A 20,704-nucleotide genomic window follows, 5' to 3' on the forward strand; every position below is an offset into this window, starting at 1 on the left:
CACACTATTCTGCCTATAAACTGCTTATAAACATGATCAATTAGCACATTTTATTAGGTGCAACAATGTCATACACATGTCGGTTGTTGTTTAAGATTGTACAAGTATGATTGCAGGTCATTATATTTACTTGATACATAGTTGATGGTTAGTGTATGTGCGTAAGGCTGCAAGCACGCGAGTGTGTCCTCTCTGAGCAGTGTGTGTGGGCAGGGGGTGACATGTTGTGAAGTGATGTGGCCATGTGATGACCTCTGACCCCACACACCTGCTTCCTACCACCAGCTCAGGTGGTCCCCAGGTGGAGTGTGTGTCTGTGTGTGTGCCTGCGTGTGTGTGTGTGCCTGCTTGTGAGTGTGTGTGTGTGTGTGTGTGTGTGTGTGTGTGTGTGTGTGTGTGTGTGTGTGTGTGTGTGTGTGTGTGTGTGTGTGTGTGTGTGTGTGTGTGTGTGTGTGTGTGTGTGTGTGTGTGTGTGTGTGTGTGTGTTTGTAATGAAATCCTAAGGACGACATTGCACATTGAGCCTGACAGTGTAAAGCAAACACACAGGCTTACTATAGGGATATTAAACACACAGACTCTCTACGGCCAACAGATGGCGCTAATCATATTGAGATGCTGGGCAAAAATGCTTTGCTATATTGCAGCAGTATATTTAATGGGGGTTTGACTGTTTATCTAGTTCAATTCTATCTGGAGAAAACGTAAACATTCATCCTTATTTGTCTCGTGTGTGTGTGTGTGTGTGTGTGTGTGTGTGTGTGTGTGTGTGTGTGTGTGTGTGTGTGTGTGTGTGTGTGTGTGTGTGTGTGTGTGTGTGTGTGTGTGTGTGTGTGTGTGTGTGTGTGTGTGTGTGCGAGTGGATGTGTGTGCATGTCTCTCTGTCTCTGGCTACACGCCACCCTGCGTCAGTGGAGGATGGCTCCCATTGTGAGGGGCCATAGCAACACTTCCTGGCAACCACAGACGGCGACAGGAAGAGGCTGCAGAATGCTCCGAGGATCATGTGACTCTAGCCTTTTGTTTGGAAACACTGGCAGCTCTGACAGCTTAGAAAGATCCAGAGGATGTTACCAGCAAAGATCATAATATACAATATTTGTCGCAGCATAATTTCCTAATCTCTCTCATTCGCTCTCTCTCGTTCTCTCTCTCTCTCTCATCCCCTCTCCCCCTTTCTACACCAACCAATCTCTCCCTCTTTCTTTCTCCCTCTCTTATCTGGGCTAATGCAGAAGCAGCAGCAGGCTAATTTTAACAGCAAAGCCTCTGCCAAAGCCCTCAAACTGAGCCCAGACCAGACCCCCCCCCCCCGACCGACTGCTTCTGGGCTTACTGGACGGAGGTTTGTCAACTGCTCTCTGTGTGAAAGATGTAGCTTTTCATAACAGAGAGAGAAAGAAACAGAGAGGGGGAGGATAGAGAGAGCGAGAGGGAGAGAGAGAAGGAGGGGAGGCTAGAGGGGGAGAGAGGGAAAGAAAGGAGGGAGGATAGAGGGAGAGAGGGAGAGAGAGAGAAGGACGGGAGGCTAGAGGGAGAGAGAGGGAAAGAGAGAAGGAGGGAGGATAGAGGGGGAGAGAAAGGGAGAGAGAGAAGGACGGGAGGATAGAGGGAGAGAGAAATTGACAAAATGATAAATGGATAGAGGAGGTATGGGGGAAGCACCAATGGCTCGTGGTCAAAAACATGGCAGAGAGAGAGACAGAAGCTGTCCATTGTGCTGAATCGTGTCCCTGTGAAAACGCCAACTTTCCCATCCATCCACTCACCTTTACAGATGAGCCCATCCTTGGTGATGGCCTGCTGACATACATCACAGCTCTTGACTTTCTTGAAGGGCTTAAGCTTGAAATTGTGTGTGTGGACACTCTCCAACTCCTCAGGCTGAGGGGAGACAGAGAGGAAGAGGTTAGGGAGGAGAAGACTTGGATAAGATCAACAATTCATTATGAAATTAGCAAGTGAATGGTGCCTCTATCGACAGTCTTCAGCGTTTCTGTAATGAATATAATCAATACACAGGCTTGTGTGTTTAAGGAAACAAAAGAGGAGATGGCGGTTGCTACTGGTTGGACACACACACACGCTACACACTACATGACCCGTACAAACACAAACACACACGTAGCGTGAAGCAGTGTATGGGAGTGTCATAGTTGTAGCAGCAGTAGCAGCCCAGCCCATTCTCCAGCACATGATGTTTCCTCTTTGAAGTTATCATCTTATTAAATGATTAATTCATGAGGAAGAGAGGAGGAACAGGCCTCACGGCAGCCACAGGGCCCAGAATCTCTAGAAACCAACCGTATGTGTGTGTGTCTGAGTACGTGCGTGCATCCATGCATGTGTCTATGTGTGTGCGTGTGCGTGTGCGTGTGCGTGTGCGTGTGCGTGTGTGTGTGTGTGTGTGTGTGTGTGTGTATCTATCTGTGTGTGTGTGTGGGGGGGTGTACTGTAAATAGATGAGCAGGCAGCCTTGCCTCAGTGCAGCCTGAGGAGAGATAAGCTCTAGAAACGCTACAACAAATCTCTGTTTAGCCTTCAAACGACTGAGCTGGAAATGGCTGCTTTACCCCCAATGATACGACACAGAATACAGTACAAGGGTCTAAATGCAGTCCACAAACTCCTGACGATACTTTTTCAGGATATTGTTTCTTTTGGCAAAAATGAAATGAAGCAGAACAAACTCTTTGGTCATTTAAAAACCTGATGTATGTAAAACATTGTGTGCTATCGCTCGTAGTAAAATAAATATGACTCTTGATGGGAACATGATGTTTGTTTCCAACATTTTTTGTATTTTATTTATTTATCCATTATTTTACCAGGTAAGTTGACTGAGAACACTTTCTCATTTGCAGCAACAACCTGTGGAATAGTTACAGGGGAGAGGAGGGGGAGGAATGAGCCAATTGTAAACTGGGGATTATTAGGTGATCGTGATGGTTCGAGGGCCAGATTGGGAATTTAGCCAGGACACCGGGGTTAACACCCCTACTCTTACGATAAGTGCCATGGGATCTTTATTGACCTCAGAGAGTCAGGACACCCGTTTAACGTCCCATCCAAAAGACAGCACCCTACACAGGGCAATGTCCCCAATGGGAGACCAGATGCTGCTGGAAGTGGTGTTGGAGGGCCAGTAGGAGGCACTCTTTCCTCTGGTCTAAAAAAAAGAAATATCCCAATGCCCCAGGGCAGTGATTGGGAACACACACGCACGCACGCACGCACGCACACACACACACACACACACACACACACACACACACACACACACACACACACACACACGTATCGTCCCGGCCCTAGCCTGGTTCTGATGAAAGACATAATAGCCTCACCGTCTGTGAGCTCTGAGTCTGGAGTAGCAGTCCCCTCCCTCCGTCTCTCTCTCTCTCTCTCCCTATCGCCCCCCCTCTCTCTCTGTCTCTCTCCCATGTGCCACTGCCAATTTGTCTCTGAGCTTTTATAAAAGTGTGTTTCTCAGCGTTTTGCTCCCCTATCTCCCTACATCTTAATGGCTTTTGTCACCCAGTGACACGCCTGCTAAGCTCCAGAGGGGGATGACGACTGACCTTGACTGCAGAGAGAGGAACCCTAACAGCTAGCTAGCTGCTACAAAGCTAAAAGCTAGCCACTGAAAGCATAGGGTCGCAGAGAGGGAAGCTAATGGCTAGCTAGCTGCTGGAAGGCTACAAGCTAGCCACTGACTGCATAGAGACGCAGAGAGGGAAGCTAATGGCTAGCTTGCTGCTACAAAGCTAACAGCTAGCCGCTAAGGGTGTGAATCATTGCTTAATTGTAATGCTAAAAGACCAAGGTATTGGCTGAGACTAACTCTGGCAGTGACCATTTGCACTGCAGAACTTTGAGTGACAGAACTTTGAGTAACCACAGTGACTCAAACTAATGACATGGAACCCGACGAAACACAAATACACGCACTCGCGCACAGACACGCATGCACACACACACACACAAACACATACACACACACACTGCCACTCTAACAAACAGACCTTTCTTCCCCAGATCTGTTGATGGAGTGTACTCGGTCTTGTGTTATTGTAATGCTGTTACACCTATCCAGACTAACAGTACACCAGTCCCCCTTTTCAGCCACGCAGTCTCCCCCTTCTCCACCAGCAGTAACCGAAAGGTCGCTGGTTTGAATCCCTGAGCCGCCAAGGTGGAAACATCTGCCGTTTTACCTTTAACCCCCAACAACAACTGCTCCCTCAGTAATGAAGACGTGGATGTTGATTAAGGCAGCCCCCTGCACCTCTCGGATTCAGAGACAGACCTCTTCAGCCATGCAGTCTCCCCCTGCTCCATCCAGCTGAGGGTGGAGGTTTTATAGAAACGTGCAGGATTGGGTGGGTGGAAGTTGGGTGGGACAAAGTTTGCTGAAGTGGGTAGACCAGGTTTATTTGTCTGTTCCAAAGACTACCTGGCCACCTTGGAGCTGAGTTCAGTTTATGTCTGTCAGTCTGTCTGAAACCATGTTTTGCTTGGTAAGTTGACCGGTGGGATTTTCTGTCTATGACTATTTTGAGGACAACGTTTTAAAAGTAGACCTCTCCCTATTTTCCTTGTTCAGTACTTTTTTGCAGATTTGACCCACCAGGGTAGGAGAACAAGGCTAGAAGGGAGGCAAAGCAACCTGTTCTGGAATGAAACTCTGTCCAACCGCACATCTGGGGCTGTCTGGGATACTGGCAGCTGTCTGGGGCTGTCTGGGATACTGGCAGCTGTTCGCTGGCCATTAAGTCTTTAACAGCCATGGATCACCTCGTTGTGACTTTAAAGCCCTTATGTTAAAGAGGACCTGGCTGAAAACCGCTGGCTCCACCAATCACACAACCAGCTGTGTCACAGCCAGGTGACATGGCTACCTTGCTGCCACGGCAACTAGGTTCGACGCGTCCCGTCAATCCCTAAGATGATGGATGGGTCCACAACATCAAATGCACATATAAACACACACACAGGTACAAACACACACACTGACACACACACTTCTACTGGCACACACATCAAGCGTCTTCATGACAGGAGTCCAAATGAGGGCTTGTACTGCTGCCATGCCAGAGAGCATCTGTGAGTTGTACCTTCAGAGAGAGAGTGAGAGAGAGAGAGAGAGGGGAGGAGAGAGAGAGAGAGAGAGAGAGAGAGAGAGAGAAAGAGAGAGAATTGAATTGAGAGAGTGTGAGTGTGTGTATGAGTGTGTGTGTTTGCTTAGAATGTCCAGTAAATCACAACCCATGTTCCTCTTCCCCAGTTGCACTCAGCTAATGAAAAGTTTCACTGCGGTACTGCGACCGTGACCCCACTTAGAGCCAGAATGAAGGAGAAGAGGGAGGGAGCCATACTGAAAGGCACTGCTCTGTCCTTCTCCACTGGGAGAGGAGGAACAGGCATGGGGCCAGTACGCACACGCACTCACACACACACATACACACTCACACACACAAACACAAACACACACTAACGTCACTGTCAGCTATTAGCCAAGCCTACATGCCAAAATCAGAAAAAGACGACAGGCCTCTTTAGTCCATCACAAACATACCGCTGTCTAAGCGAACACACACACACAAGCAAGTACACACACAGGCACGGAGGCACAAACACGCATGCACGCACACACACAGATGCACACACTGTGGTTGAAATCGTAAAGGTGTTAACAGTTCATAAAACACATTGAGACCACAGAAAGCCTCCCTCAGCCCTGTTTATGGAGTAACAGTCTCTAATGGCCCATTACTGGGAAGCATTCAGTAAACCTAAAGAGAGAGAAGAGGTCCTTCTAAAGACACATTCCAGCTCCAACTCCCAACCATATCAGGGAGGAGCTCATCTATGTAGAGATTGGTTTAGGTGGTATATGGGGGATTACAGGGGTGAGGGTTGTGGGGAGTATGGGTGAGGGTCAGAGGGGGACACAGGGGTGAGGTTTGGGGGGAGTATGGGTGTGGGTCAGAGGGGGACACAGGGGTGAGGGTTGTGGGGAGTATGGGTGAGGGTCAGAGGGGGACACAGGGGTGAGGGTTGTATTTACAATGGTGTTTGTTCTTCACTGGTTGCCCTTTTCTTGTGGCAACAGGTCACAAATCTTGCTGCTGTGATGGCACACTGTGGCGTTTCCCCCAGTAGATATGGGAGTTTATCAAAATCTCTCCCTCCCTCCACATGAGAAGATGCCTGCTTTTCATTTGACATGGAAATGCACCTAAGATTTTCAACTCACTGAGCATCGAGCTTCCCAGTCTTCAGTCGTGACTGGTCAAAGGTCAAACTGATGTGGAACAACGAGAGTATTCGAGGTTGAATAGATTTCTGTTCAAACCATAACGGGTTAAACAGTTCTTTCACCACCTACAAAGTACGGATTTGACCCTTGGCTGAGAGGTCAGGGAAGTGGGGAGGGAAGTAGTCAGATTTCGATCAATGGCCTTGGTTGCGTCAAAAATGGCACCCTATTCCCTATGTAGTGCACTACTTTTGAGCAGAGCCTATGGTCTGAAATGGAACTGTTAAATGATATGCGATGTCTAAATCGGGCTTCTCTACGGCCTCTGAATGATGAATCAACGCTCAGGGTGGGGACAGGGTGTGTGTGTGTGTGTGTGTGTGTGTGTGTGTGTGTGTGTGTGTGTGTGTGTGTGTGTGTGTGTGGGTGTGTGTGTGTGTGTGTGTGTGTGTGTGTGTGTGTGTGTGTGTGTGTGTGTGTAGTTAAGTAAAGAAATAAAACAACAGTAAAAAGACATTTGAAAAAGAGTAGCAAGGCTATATACAGACACCTGTTAGTCAGGCTTATTGAGGTAGTAGGTACATGTAGGTATCGTTAAAGTGACTATGCATATAAGATAAACAGAGAGTAGCAGCAGCGAAAAGAGGAGTTGGGGGAGGCACACAATGCAAATAGCCCGGGTAACCATTTGGTTACCTGTTCAGGAGTCTTATGGCTTGGGGGTAAAAACTGTTGAGGAGCCTTTTTGTCCTAGACTTGGCACTCCGGTACCGCTTGCCATGCGGTAGTAGAGAGAACAGTCTATGACTGGGGTGGCTGGGCTCTTGGACAATTTTTAGGCCACTCTATATTTTTAATAATGTTCTAGATTGATATATATATTGATGTACTAGCCTACCTCTTTCAAGTAATACATTCAATGCAGTATTAGCCTTATATTTAGCTAATTAATGATGGGTTATTGTCACACCCTGACCTTAGAGATCCTTTAAATTCTCTATTTGGTAGGTCAGGGTGTGACTAGGGTGGGAAATCTATATTTATATTTCTTTGTTGGCCTCGTATGGTTCCCAATCAGAGGCAGCTGTCTATCGTTGTCTCTGATTGAGGATCATACTTAGGTAGCCCTTTTCCCCACCTTCAGTTGTGGGATCTTGTCTTTGGTTGTTGCATGTGTTTGCACTCCTAGCTTTACGTTCATTGAGTTGTTTATTGTTTTTGGTGGAACATTTCTAATTAAAAGAAAATGTACACCAACCACGCTGCACCTTGGTCTTCATTTAACAACGGACGTTACAGTTATGCGTAATAAGCTTCTAACTTATTGCCTCTGTCTCTTGCACAACAAGCAAGCACCTGCACTCCGCTGGCCTCTCCTTAAAACACCACTTGAGTCCCATGCAGGAAAAGCTACACCAGAACAGCTCGCTGGACATCCTTTTTTTAGCATTTCTTACACCAACAGACTAATCGAAGAGGGACGCAAGCTCTTGTTTTTGCTGAATGTTAAATACAGCAGCCAATAGAACTCATGGGTAGCTTGAAAGAAGAGCGAATCTTTCAATCTTGGTGAAGAGAAGGGAAAGACCTTCTGCATCTAATTCTGGTCCACTATTCAAGGGTGTCATTAGAATGATGAAGATGAGGACAAATAAATGTATTTCATTTAACTGTTGAAAGCGAGGAAGGAATGAAGCAACTATAGAGAGAGAAAGAGGAGGAAGGCTAATTACATCAGGGGAAGTAGTCTACCTGCTAATCATACAAATAGGCCCTATTATATTTCAAAATGATAATAAATTCTCCAGCCTACACTTGTAACTTAGTTAGCCACATGTGCTGTACCAGAGTCGTTTGTTCTCTCCCTGTTTTATCATGGTTTGAACGATGTGCATAATTCCAGTCCATATATACAGTACAGTACAGTAATACAGTACAGTAATACAGTTCACACTCAAAAGGATGAGCCTGCTGGAGCTAGTTTCATTTATTTACCCAAGAGAGCATATAGCTGGCTCCATCTATGGGCTTTTATGTGTTTCTGTCCTGGGTAATGTTCAGTCGTCTATGTGATATATTTATTGGAAAACGGCACAATCATTTGGGCTTTTTTGGGCTCGTGCTCATTAAATAATGTTCAAGCAGGGCTCAGAAAATGTATTTAATATATGGCTCAAAGTGATTTATTCTCGGGATGGAACATTTGTAAAATGTGTTTTAGGCTCAATGCTAACCCATTACGAGTCCAATCTACAGTACAGTACACTCTTAGAAAATAGGCTTCAGAAATGATTATTTGGCTGTTCCTATAGGATAACAATTTTTGGTTACAGGTAGAACCCTTCGTGTTCCATTTAGAACCCTCTGTGGAAAGGGTTCTACATGGAACTCAAAATGGTTCTTCTACCTGGAGCCAAAATGGTTCTACCTGGAATCAAAAAGGGTTCTTCAAAGGGTTCTCCTATGGGGACAGCCGAATAATGCTTATAGGTTCTAGATAGCAATTATTGTTTGTATGGTACAGTTAGGGTTGCAAAAATCCGGTAAATTCCCGGTTTTCCAGAAAACCTGGTTGAAAGATTACCGCGGAATCAGGAGGGAATAAGCAGAAAACCTGGTTGAAAGATTACCGCGGAATCAGGAGGGAATAAGCAGAAAATCCAGGAATCCTCCAAACACGATTTTTGGAAAATGTGGGCATTATGGGAAAGTTACAGGATTTTGGAAACCCTAGGTATATTCCACCCCTGGGTGAAATTAATTTAGCTCAGGGGAACAATAATTTTCAACAGTAAACACTGTTGAAGATTGAATCTGCATCAACTGATTCCCTGAAGGTATAGCACATTAATTGAAGAACTAGCAACAATCAAAGCTGCCACACTTTGCAATTACTTAACCCAGATTCTGGAACTGCATTAAAAGACATTAACAAGGAATTTGATTGAGGGGGAGTAGTGGAAATTGAGGAAGAATGGCAGAAGGGGAGAATGGCAGAAGGGGAGAATGCTAGAAGGGGAGAATGATAGAAGGGGAGAATGGCAGAAGGGGAGAATGACAGAAGGGGAGAATGGCAGAAGGGGAGAATGGCAGAAGGGGAGAATGGCAGAAGGGGAGAATGACAGAAGGGGAGAATGACAGAAGGGGAGAATGATAGAAGGGGAGAATGGCAGAAGTGGAGAATGGCAGAAGGGGAGAATGGCAGAAGGGGAGACTGATAGAAGGGGAGAATGGCAGAAGGGGAGAATGGCAGAAGGGGAGAATGATAGAAGGGGAGAAAGCTAGAAGGGGAGAATGATAGAAGGGGAGAATGGCAGAAGGGGAGAATGATAGAAGGGGAGAATGACAGAAGGGGCAAATGGCAGAAGGGGAGAATGACAGAAGGTGAGAATGGCAGAAGGGGAGAATGGCAGAAGGGGAGAATGGCAGAAGGGGAGAATGGCAGAAGGGGAGAATGGCAGAAGAGGAGAATGGCAGAAGGGGAGAATGACAGAAGGGGAGAATGGCAGACGGGGAGAATGATAGAAGGGGAGAATGCTAGAAGGGGAGAATGACAGAAGGGGAGAATGATAGAAGGGGAGAATGGCAGAAGGGGAGAATGACAGAAGGGGAGAATGGCAGACGGGGAGAATGATAGAAGGGGAGAATGCTAGAAGGGGAGAATGCTAGAAGGGGAGAATGCTAGAAGGGGAGAATGACAGAAGGGGAGAATGATAGAAGGGGAGAATGGCAGAAGGGGAGAATGCTAGAAGGGGAGAATGACAGAAGAGGAGAATGACAGAAGGGGAATGATAGAAGGGGAGAATGGCAGAAGTGGAGAATGGCAGAAGGGGAGACTGATAGAAGGGGAGAATGGCAGAAGGGGAGAATGACAGAATGGGAGAATGATAGAAGGGGAGAATGGCAGAAGGGGAGAATGGCAGAAGGGGTAAATGGCAGAAGGGGAGAATGCTAGAAGGGGCGAATGCTAGAAGGGGAGAATGATAGAAGGGGAGAATGGCAGAAGGGCGAATGGCAGAAGGGGAGAATGACAGAGGGGGGGAGAATGATAGAAGGGGAGAATGGCAGAAGGGGAGAATGGCAGAAGGGGAGAATGCCAGAAGGGGAGAATGACAGAAGGGGATGAATGGCAGAAGGGGGAATGGCAGAAGGGGAGAATGGCAGAAGGGGAGAATGGCAGAAGGGGAGAATGGCAGAAGGGGAGAATGGCAGAAAGGGAGAATGACAGAAGGGGAGAATGATAGAAGGGGAGAATGCTAGAAGGGAGAATGATAGAAGGGGAGAATGACAGAAGGGGATGAATGGCAGAAGGGGGAATGGCAGAAGGGGAGAATGATAGAAGGGGAGAATGATAGAAGGGGAGAATGGCAAAAGGGGAGAATGTTACAAGGGGAGAATGGCAGAAGGGGTGAATGGCAGAAGGGTAGAATGATAGAAGGAGAGAATGATAGAAGGGGAGAATGTTAGAAGGGGCAAATGGCAGAAGGGGAGAATGGCAGAAGGGGAGAATGGCAGAAGGGGAGAATGGCAGAAGGGGGAATGACAGAAGGGGAGAATGACAGAAAGGGATGAATGGCAGAAGTGGAGAATGGCAGAAGGGGAGAATGGCAGAAGGGGAGAATGGCAGAAGGGGAGAAAAATAGAAGGGGAGAAAGATAGAAGGGGAGAATGGCAGAAGGGGAGAATGGCAGAAGGGGAGAAAGGCAGAAGGGGAGAATGGCAGAAGGGACAAATGGCAGAAGGGGAGAATGATAGAAGGGGAGAATGCTAGAAGGGGCGAATGCTAGAAGGGGAGAATGACAGAAGGGGAGAATGATAGAAGGGGAGAATGGCAGAAGGAGAGAATGGCAGACGAGGAGAATGCTAGAAGGGGGAATGGCAGAAGGGGTGAATGGCAGAAGGGGAGAATGGCAGAAGTGGAGAATGACAGAAGGGGTATATGGCAGAAGGGGAGAATGATAGAAGGGGAGAATGATAGAAGGGGTTAATGCTAGAAGGGGAAAATGACAGAAGGGGAGAATGATAGAAGGGGAGAATGGCAGAAGGGGAGAATGATAGAAGGGGAGAATGACAGAAGGGGCAAATGGCAGAAGGGGAGAATGACAGAAGGTGAGAATGGCAGAAGGGGAGAATGCTAGAAGGGGAGAATGGCAGAAGGGGTGAATGGCAGAAGGGGAGAATGGCAGAAGTGGAGAATGGCAGAAGGGGAGAATGACAGAAGGGGAGAATGGCAGAAGGGGAGAATGGGGAGAATGATAGAAGGGAAGAATGCTAGAAGGGGAGAATGACAGAAGGGGAGAATGATAGAAGGGGAGAATGGCAGAAGGGGAGAATGACAGAAGGGGAGAATGGCAGACGGGGAGAATGATAGAAGGGGAGAATGCTAGAAGGGGAGAATGCTAGAAGGGGAGAATGCTAGAAGGGGAGAATGACAGAAGGGGAGAATGATAGAAGGGGAGAATGGCAGAAGGGGAGAATGCTAGAAGGGGAGAACGATGTGCATAATTCCAGTCCATATATACAGTACAGTACAGCAATACAGTACAGTAATACAGTTCACACTCAAAAGGATGAGCCTGCTGGAGCTAGTTTCATTTATTTACCCAAGAGAGCATATAGCTGGCTCCATCTATGGGCTTTTATGTGTTTCTGTCCTGGGTAATGTTCAGTCGTCTATGTGATATATTTATTGGAAAACGGCACAATCATTTGGGCTTTTTTGGGCTCGTGCTCATTAAATAATGTTCAAGCAGGGCTCAGAAAATGTATTTAATATATGGCTCAAAGTGATTTATTCTCGGGATGGAACATTTGTAAAATGTGTTTTAGGCTCAATGCTAACCCATTACGAGTCCAATCTACAGTACAGTACACTCTTAGAAAATAGGCTTCAGAAATGATTATTTGGCTGTTCCTATAGGATAACAATTTTTGGTTACAGGTAGAACCCTTCGTGTTCCATTTAGAACCCTCTGTGGAAAGGGTTCTACATGGAACTCAAAATGGTTCTTCTACCTGGAGCCAAAATGGTTCTACCTGGAATCAAAAAGGGTTCTTCAAAGGGTTCTCCTATGGGGACAGCCGAATAATGCTTATAGGTTCTAGATAGCAATTATTGTTTGTATGGTACAGTTAGGGTTGCAAAAATCCGGGGTAAATTCCCGGTTTTCCAGAAAACCTGGTTGAAAGATTACCGCGGAATCAGGAGGGAATAAGCAGAAAACCTGGTTGAAAGATTACCGCGGAATCAGGAGGGAATAAGCAGAAAATCCAGGAATCCTCCAAACACGATTTTTGGAAAATGTGGGCATTATGGGAAAGTTACAGGATTTTGGAAACCCTAGGTATATTCCACCCTGGGTGAAATTAATTTAGCTCAGGGGAACAATAATTTTCAACAGTAAACACTGTTGAAGATTGAATCTGCATCAACTGATTCCCTGAAGGTATAGCACATTAATTGAAGAACTAGCAACAATCAAAGCTGCCACACTTTGCAATTACTTAACCCAGATTCTGGAACTGCATTAAAAGACATTAACAAGGAATTTGATTGAGGGGGAGTAGTGGAAATTGAGGAAGAATGGCAGAAGGGGAGAATGGCAGAAGGGGAGAATGCTAGAAGGGGAGAATGATAGAAGGGGAGAATGGCAGAAGGGGAGAATGACAGAAGGGGAGAATGATAGAAGGGGAGAATGGCAGAAGGGGAGAATGGCAGAAGGGGAGAATGACAGAAGGGGAGAATGACAGAAGGGGAGAATGATAGAAGGGGAGAATGGCAGAAGTGGAGAATGGCAGAAGGGGAGAATGGCAGAAGGGGAGACTGATAGAAGGGGAGAATGGCAGAAGGGGAGAATGGCAGAAGGGGAGAATGATAGAAGGGGAGAAAGCTAGAAGGGGAGAATGATAGAAGGGGAGAATGGCAGAAGGGGAGAATGATAGAAGGGGAGAATGACAGAAGGGGCAAATGGCAGAAGGGGAGAATGACAGAAGGTGAGAATGGCAGAAGGGGAGAATGCTAGAAGGGGAGAATGGCAGAAGGGGTGAATGGCAGAAGGGGAGAATGGCAGAAGTGGAGAATGGCAGAAGGGGAGAATGACAGAAGGGGAGAATGGCAGACGGGGAGAATGGCAGAAGGGGAGAATGGCAGAAGTAGGGTATGGCAGAAGGGGAGAATGGCAGAAGGGGAGAATGGCAGAAGGGGAGAATGATAGAAGGGGAGAATGGCAGAAGGGGAGAATGGCAGAAGGGGAGAATGACAGAAGGGAGAATGATAGAAGGGGAGAATGGCAGAAGGGGAGAATGGCAGAAGGGGGAATGACAGAAGGGGGAGAATGACAGAAAGGGATGAATGGCAGAAGTGGAGAATGGCAGAAGGGGAGAATGGCAGAAGGGGAGAATGGCAGAAGGGGAGAAAAAATAGAAGGGGAGAAAAATAGAAGGGGAGAATGGCAGAAGGGGAGAATGGCAGAAGGGGAGAAAGGCAGAAGGGGAGAATGGCAGAAGGGACAAATGGCAGAAGGGGAGAATGATAGAAGGGGAGAATGCTAGAAGGGGCGAATGCTAGAAGGGGGGAATGACAGAAGGGGAGAATGATAGAAGGGGAGAATGGCAGAAGGAGAGAATGGCAGACGGGGAGAATGCTAGAGGGGGGGAATGGCAGAAGGGGTGAATGGCAGAAGGGGAGAATGGCAGAAGTGGAGAATGACAGAAGGGGTATATGGCAGAAGGGGAGAATGATAGAAGGGGAGAATGATAGAAGGGGTTAATGCTAGAAGGGGAAAATGACAGAAGGGGAGAATGATAGAAGGGGAGAATGGCAGAAGGAGAGAATGGCAGAAGGGGAGAATGGCAGAAGGGGAGAATGATAGAAGGGGAGAATGGCAGAAGGGGAGAATGACAGAAGGGGAGAATGGCAGAAGGGGTGAATGGCAGAAGGTGAGAATGACAGAAGGGGAGAATGGCAGAAGGGGAGAATGATAGAAGGGGAGAATGGCAGAAGGGGAGAATGGCAGAAGGGGAGAATGCTAGAAGGGGAGAATGATAGAAGGGGAGAATGGCAGAAGGGGAGAATGACAGAAGGGGAGAATGACAGAAGGGGAGAATGGCAGAAGGGGAGAATGACAGAAGGGGAGAATGATAGAAGGGGAGAATGGCAGAAGGGGAGAATGACAGAAGGGGAGAATGCTAGAAGGGGAGAATGATAGAAGGGGAGAATGGCAGAAGTGGAGAATGGCAGAAGGGGAGACTGATAGAAGGGGAGAATGGCAGAAGGGGAGAATGACAGAATGGGAGAATGATAGAAGGGGAGAATGGCAGAAGGGGAGAATGGCAGAAGGGGTAAATGGCAGAAGGGGAGAATGCTAGAAGGGGAGAATGCTAGAAGGGGAGAATGATAGAAGGGGAGAATGGCAGAAGGGCTAATGGCAGAAGGGGAGAATGACAGAGGGGGAGAATGATAGAAGGGGAGAATGGCAGAAGGGGAGAATGGCAGAAGGGGAGAATGACAGAAGGGGAGAATGACAGAAGGGGATTTATGGCAGAAGGGGGAATGGCAGAAGGGGAGAATGGCAGAAGGGGAGAATGGCAGAAGGGGAGAATGGCAGAAGGGGAGAATGGCAGAAAGGAGAATGACAGAAGGGGAGAATGATAGAAGGGGAGAATGCTAGAAGGGGAGAATGATAGAAGGGGAGAATGGCAGAAGGGGAAAATGGCAGAAGGGTAGAATGATAGAAGGAGAGAATGATAGAAGGGGAGAATGTTAGAAGGGGCAAATGGCAGAAGGGGGAGAATGGCAGAAGGGGAGAATGGCAGAAGTAGGGTATGGCAGAAGGGGAGAATGGCAGAAGGGGAGAATGGCAGAAGGGGAGAATGATAGAAGGGGAGAATGGCAGAAGGGGAGAATGACAGAAGGGGAGAATGATAGAAGGGGAGAATGGCAGAAGGGGAGAATGGCAGAAGGGGGAATGACAGAAGGGGAGAATGACAGAAAGGGATGAATGGCAGAAGTGGAGAATGGCAGAAGGGGAGAATGGCAGAAGGGGAGAATGGCAGAAGGGGGAAAAATAGAAGGGGAGAAAAATAGAAGGGGAGAATGGCAGAAGGGGAGAATGGCAGAAGGGGAGAAAGGCAGAAGGGGAGAATGGCAGAAGGGACAAATGGCAGAAGGGGAGAATGATAGAAGGGGAGAATGCTAGAAGGGGCGAATGCTAGAAGGGGGAGAATGACAGAAGGGGAGAATGATAGAAGGGGAGAATGGCAGAAGGAGAGAATGGCAGAAGGGGAGAATGCTAGAAGGGGAGAATGGCAGAAGGGGTGAATGGCAGAAGGGGAGAATGGCAGAAGTGGAGAATGACAGAAGGGGTATATGGCAGAAGGGGAGAATGATAGAAGGGGAGAATGATAGAAGGGGTGAATGCTAGAAGGGGAAAATGACAGAAGGGGAGAATGATAGAAGGGGAGAATGGCAGACGGGGAGAATGATAGAAGGGGAGAATGTTAGAAGGGGCAAATGGCAGAAGGGGAGAATGGCAGAAGGGGAGAATGGCAGAAGTAGGGTATGGCAGAAGGGGAGAATGGCAGAAGGGGAGAATGGCAGAAGGGGAGAATGATAGAAGGGGAGAATGGCAGAAGGGGAGAATGGCAGAAGGGGAGAATGACAGAAGGGGAGAATGATAGAAGGGGGAGAATGGCAGAAGGGGAGAATGGCAGAAGGGGAATGACAGAAGGGGAGAATGACAGAAAGGGATGAATGGCAGAAGTGGAGAATGGCAGAAGGGGAGAATGGCAGAAGGGGAGAATGGCAGAAGGGGAGAAAAATAGAAGGGGAGAAAATAGAAGGGGAGAATGGCAGAAGGGGAGAATGGCAGAAGGGGAGAAAGGCAGAAGGGGAGAATGGCAGAAGGGACAAATGGCAGAAGGGGAGAATGGCAGAAGGGGAGAATGACAGAAGGGGAGAATGACAGAAGGGGAGAATGGCAGAAGGGGAGAATGACAGAAGGGGAGAATGATAGAAGGGGAGAATGGCAGAAGGGGAGAATGACAGAAGGGGAGAATGCTAGAAGGGGAGAATGATAGAAGGGGAGAATGGCAGAAGTGGAGAATGGCAGAAGGGGAGACTGATAGAAGGGGAGAATGGCAGAAGGGGAGAATGACAGAATGGGGGAATGATAGAAGGGGAGAATGGCAGAAGGGGAGAATGGCAGAAGGGGTAAATGGCAGAAGGGGAGAATGCTAGAAGGGGAGAATGCTTGAAGGGGAGAATGATAGAAGGGGAGAATGGCAGAAGGGCGAATGGCAGAAGGGGAGAATGACAGAGGGGAGAATGATAGAAGGGGAGAATGGCAGAAGGGGAGAATGGCAGAAGGGGAGAATGACAGAAGGGGAGAATGACAGAAGGGGATTTATGGCAGAAGGGGGAATGGCAGAAGGGGAGAATGGCAGAAGGGGAGAATGGCAGAAGGGGAGAATGGCAGAAGGGGAGAATGGCAGAAAGGGAGAATGACAGAAGGGGAGAATGATAGAAGGGGAGAATGCTAGAAGGGAGAATGATAGAAGGGGAGAATGGCAGAAGGGGAAAATGGCAGAAGGGTAGAATGATAGAAGGAGAGAATGATAGAAGGGGAGAATGTTAGAAGGGGCAAATGGCAGAAGGGGAGAATGGCAGAAGGGGAGAATGGCAGAAGTAGGGTATGGCAGAAGGGGAGAATGGCAGAAGGGGAGAATGGCAGAAGGGGAGAATGATAGAAGGGGAGAATGGCAGAAGGGGAGAATGACAGAAGGGGAGAATGATAGAAGGGGAGAATGGCAGAAGGGGAGAATGGCAGAAGGGGGAATGACAGAAGGGGAGAATGACAGAAAGGGATGAATGGCAGAAGTGGAGAATGGCAGAAGGGGAGAATGGCAGAAGGGGAGAATGGCAGAAGGGGAGAAAAATAGAAGGGGAGAAAAATAGAAGGGGAGAATGGCAGAAGGGGAGAATGGCAGAAGGGGAGAAAGGCAGAAGGGGAGAATGGCAGAAGGGACAAATGGCAGAAGGGGAGAATGATAGAAGGGGAGAATGCTAGAAGGGGAGAATGCTAGAAGGGGAGAATGACAGAAGGGGAGAATGATAGAAGGGGAGAATGGCAGAAGGAGAGAATGGCAGAAGGGGAGAATGCTAGAAGGGGAGAATGGCAGAAGGGGTGAATGGCAGAAGGGGAGAATGGCAGAAGTGGAGAATGACAGAAGGGGTATATGGCAGAAGGGGAGAATGATAGAAGGGGAGAATGATAGAAGGGGTGAATGCTAGAAGGGGAAAATGACAGAAGGGGAGAATGATAGAAGGGGAGAATGGCAGACGGGGAGAATGATAGAAGGGGAGAATGTTAGAAGGGGCAAATGGCAGAAGGGGAGAATGGCAGAAGGGGAGAATGGCAGAAGTAGGGTATGGCAGAAGGGGAGAATGGCAGAAGGGGAGAATGGCAGAAGGGGAGAATGATAGAAGGGGAGAATGGCAGAAGGGGAGAATGGCAGAAGGGGAGAATGACAGAAGGGGAGAATGATAGAAGGGGAGAATGGCAGAAGGGGAGAATGGCAGAAGGGGGAATGACAGAAGGGGAGAATGACAGAAAGGGATGAATGGCAGAAGTGGAGAATGGCAGAAGGGGAGAATGGCAGAAGGGGAGAATGGCAGAAGGGGAGAAAAATAGAAGGGGAGAAAAATAGAAGGGGAGAATGGCAGAAGGGGAGAATGGCAGAAGGGGAGAAAGGCAGAAGGGGAGAATGGCAGAAGGGACACATGGCAGAAGGGGAGAATGATAGAAGGGGAGAATGCTAGAAGGGGAGAATGCTAGAAGGGGAGAATGACAGAAGGGGAGAATGATAGAAGGGGAGAATGGCAGAAGGAGAGAATGGCAGAAGGGGAGATTGCTAGAAGGGGAGAATGGCAGAAGGGGTGAATGGCAGAAGGGGAGAATGGCAGAAGTGGAGAATGACAGAAGGGGTATATGGCAGAAGGGGAGAATGATAGAAGGGGTGAATGATAGAAGGGGTGAATGCTAGAAGGGGAAAATGACAGAAGGGGAGAATGATAGAAGGGGAGAATGGCAGAAGGAGAGAATGGCAGAAGGGGAGAATGGCAGAAGGGGAGAATGATAGAAGGGGAGAATGGCAGAAGGGGTGAATGGCAGAAGGGGAGAATGGCAGAAGTGGAGAATGGCAGAAGGGGAGAATGACAGAAGGGGAGAATGGCAGACGGGGAGAATGATAGAAGGGGAGAATGCTAGAAGGGGAGAATGACAGAAGGGGAGAATGATAGAAGGGGAGAATGGCAGAAGGGGAGAATGACAGAAGGGGAGAATGGCAGACGGGGAGAATGATAGAAGGGGAGAATGCTAGAAGGGGAGAATGCTAGAAGGGGAGAATGACAGAAGGGGAGAATGATAGAAGGGGAGAATGGCAGAAGGGGAGAATGCTAGAAGGGGAGAATGACAGAATGGGAGAATGATAGAAGGGGAGAATGGCAGAAGGGGAGAATGGCAGAAGGGGTAAATGGCAGAAGGGGAGAATGCTAGAAGGGGAGAATGCTAGAAGGGGAGAATGATAGAAGGGGAGAATGGCAGAAGGGAGAATGGCAGAAGGGGAGAATGACAGAGGGGAGAATGATAGAAGGGGAGAATGGCAGAAGGGGAGAATGGCAGAAGGGGAGAATGACAGAAGGGGAGAATGACAGAAGGGGATGAATGGCAGAAGGGGGGAATGGCAGAAGGGGAGAATGGCAGAAGGGGAGAATGGCAGAAGGGGAGAATGGCAGAAGGGGAGAATGGCAGAAAGGGAGAATGACAGAAGGGGAGAATGATAGAAGGGGAGAATGCTAGAAGGGGAGAATGATAGAAGGGGAGAATGACAGAAGGGGATGAATGGCAGAAGGGGAGAATGATAGAAGGGGAGAATGGCAGAAGGGGGAATGGCAGAAGGGGAGAATGGCAGAAGGGGAGAATGGCAGAAGGGGAGAATGGCAGAAGGGGAGAATGGCAGAAAGGGAGAATGACAGAAGGGGAGAATGATAGAAGGGGAGAATGCTAGAAGGGGAGAATGATAGAAGGGGAGAATGACAGAAGGGGATGAATGGCAGAAGGGGAGAATGATAGAAGGGGAGAATGGCAAAAGGGGAGAATGTTACAAGGGGAGAATGGCAGAAGGGGTGAATGGCAGAAGGGTAGAATGATAGAAGGAGAGAATGATAGAAGGGGAGAATGTTAGAAGGGGCAAATGGCAGAAGGGGAGAATGGCAGAAGGGGAGAATGGCAGAAGTAGGGTATGGCAGAAGGGGAGAATGGCAGAAGGGGAGAATGGCAGAAGGGGAGAATGGCAGAAGGGGGAATGACAGAAAGGGATGAATGGCAGAAGTGGAGAATGGCAGAAGGGGAGAATGGCAGAAGGGGAGAATGGCAGAAGGGGAGAAAAATAGAAGGGGAGAAAAATAGAAGGGGAGAATGGCAGAAGGGGAGAATGGCAGAAGGGGAGAAAGGCAGAAGGGGAGAATGGCAGAAGGGACAAATGGCAGAAGGGGAGAATGATAGAAGGGGAGAATGCTAGAAGGGGCGAATGCTAGAAGGGGGAATGACAGAAGGGGAGAATGATAGAAGGGGAGAATGGCAGAAGGGGGAATGATAGAAGGGGAGAATGGCAGAAGGGGAGAATGGCAGAAGGGGAGAATGACAGAAGGGAGAATGATAGAAGGGGAGAATGGCAGAAGGGGGAGAATGGCAGAAGGGGGAATGACAGAAGGGGAGAATGACAGAAAGGGATGAATGGCAGAAGTGGAGAATGGCAGAAGGGGAGAATGGCAGAAGGGGAGAATGGCAGAAGGGGAGAAAAATAGAAGGGGAGAAAAATAGAAGGGGAGAATGGCAGAAGGGGAGAATGGCAGAAGGGGAGAAAGGCAGAAGGGGAGAATGGCAGAAGGGACAAATGGCAGAAGGGGAGAATGATAGAAGGGGAGAATGCTAGAAGGGGCGAATGCTAGAAGGGGGGAATGACAGAAGGGGAGAATGATAGAAGGGGAGAATGGCAGAAGGAGAGAATGGCAGAAGGGGAGAATGCTAGAAGGGGGGAATGGCAGAAGGGGTGAATGGCAGAAGGGGAGAATGGCAGAAGTGGAGAATGACAGAAGGGGTATATGGCAGAAGGGGAGAATGATAGAAGGGGAGAATGATAGAAGGGGTTAATGCTAGAAGGGGAAAATGACAGAAGGGGAGAATGATAGAAGGGGAGAATGGCAGAAGGAGAGAATGGCAGAAGGGGAGAATGGCAGAAGGGGAGAATGATAGAAGGGGAGAATGGCAGAAGGGGAGAATGACAGAAGGGGAGAATGGCAGAAGGGGTGAATGGCAGAAGGTGAGAATGACAGAAGGGGAGAATGGCAGAAGGGGAGAATGATAGAAGGGGAGAATGGCAGAA

At 48.2% G+C, this 20,704-nt stretch overlaps 1 protein-coding gene across 1 annotated transcript in view; it reads right to left on the bottom strand.

Moving 5' to 3' along the window:
• The window catches only part of LOC135542784 (tensin-1-like), a 185,639-nt gene that overhangs the window by 122,049 nt on the left and 42,886 nt on the right, over positions 1–20,704 (bottom strand). Inside the window, 1 exon segment of the mRNA XM_064969978.1 lies at positions 1,770–1,884. Within this exon segment, the coding sequence (XP_064826050.1) occupies positions 1,770–1,884 (115 nt within the window).

Source organism: Oncorhynchus masou, chromosome 6 (genome assembly GCF_036934945.1).
Source record: "Oncorhynchus masou masou isolate Uvic2021 chromosome 6, UVic_Omas_1.1, whole genome shotgun sequence".
Lineage (NCBI taxonomy): Eukaryota > Metazoa > Chordata > Actinopteri > Salmoniformes > Salmonidae > Oncorhynchus > Oncorhynchus masou.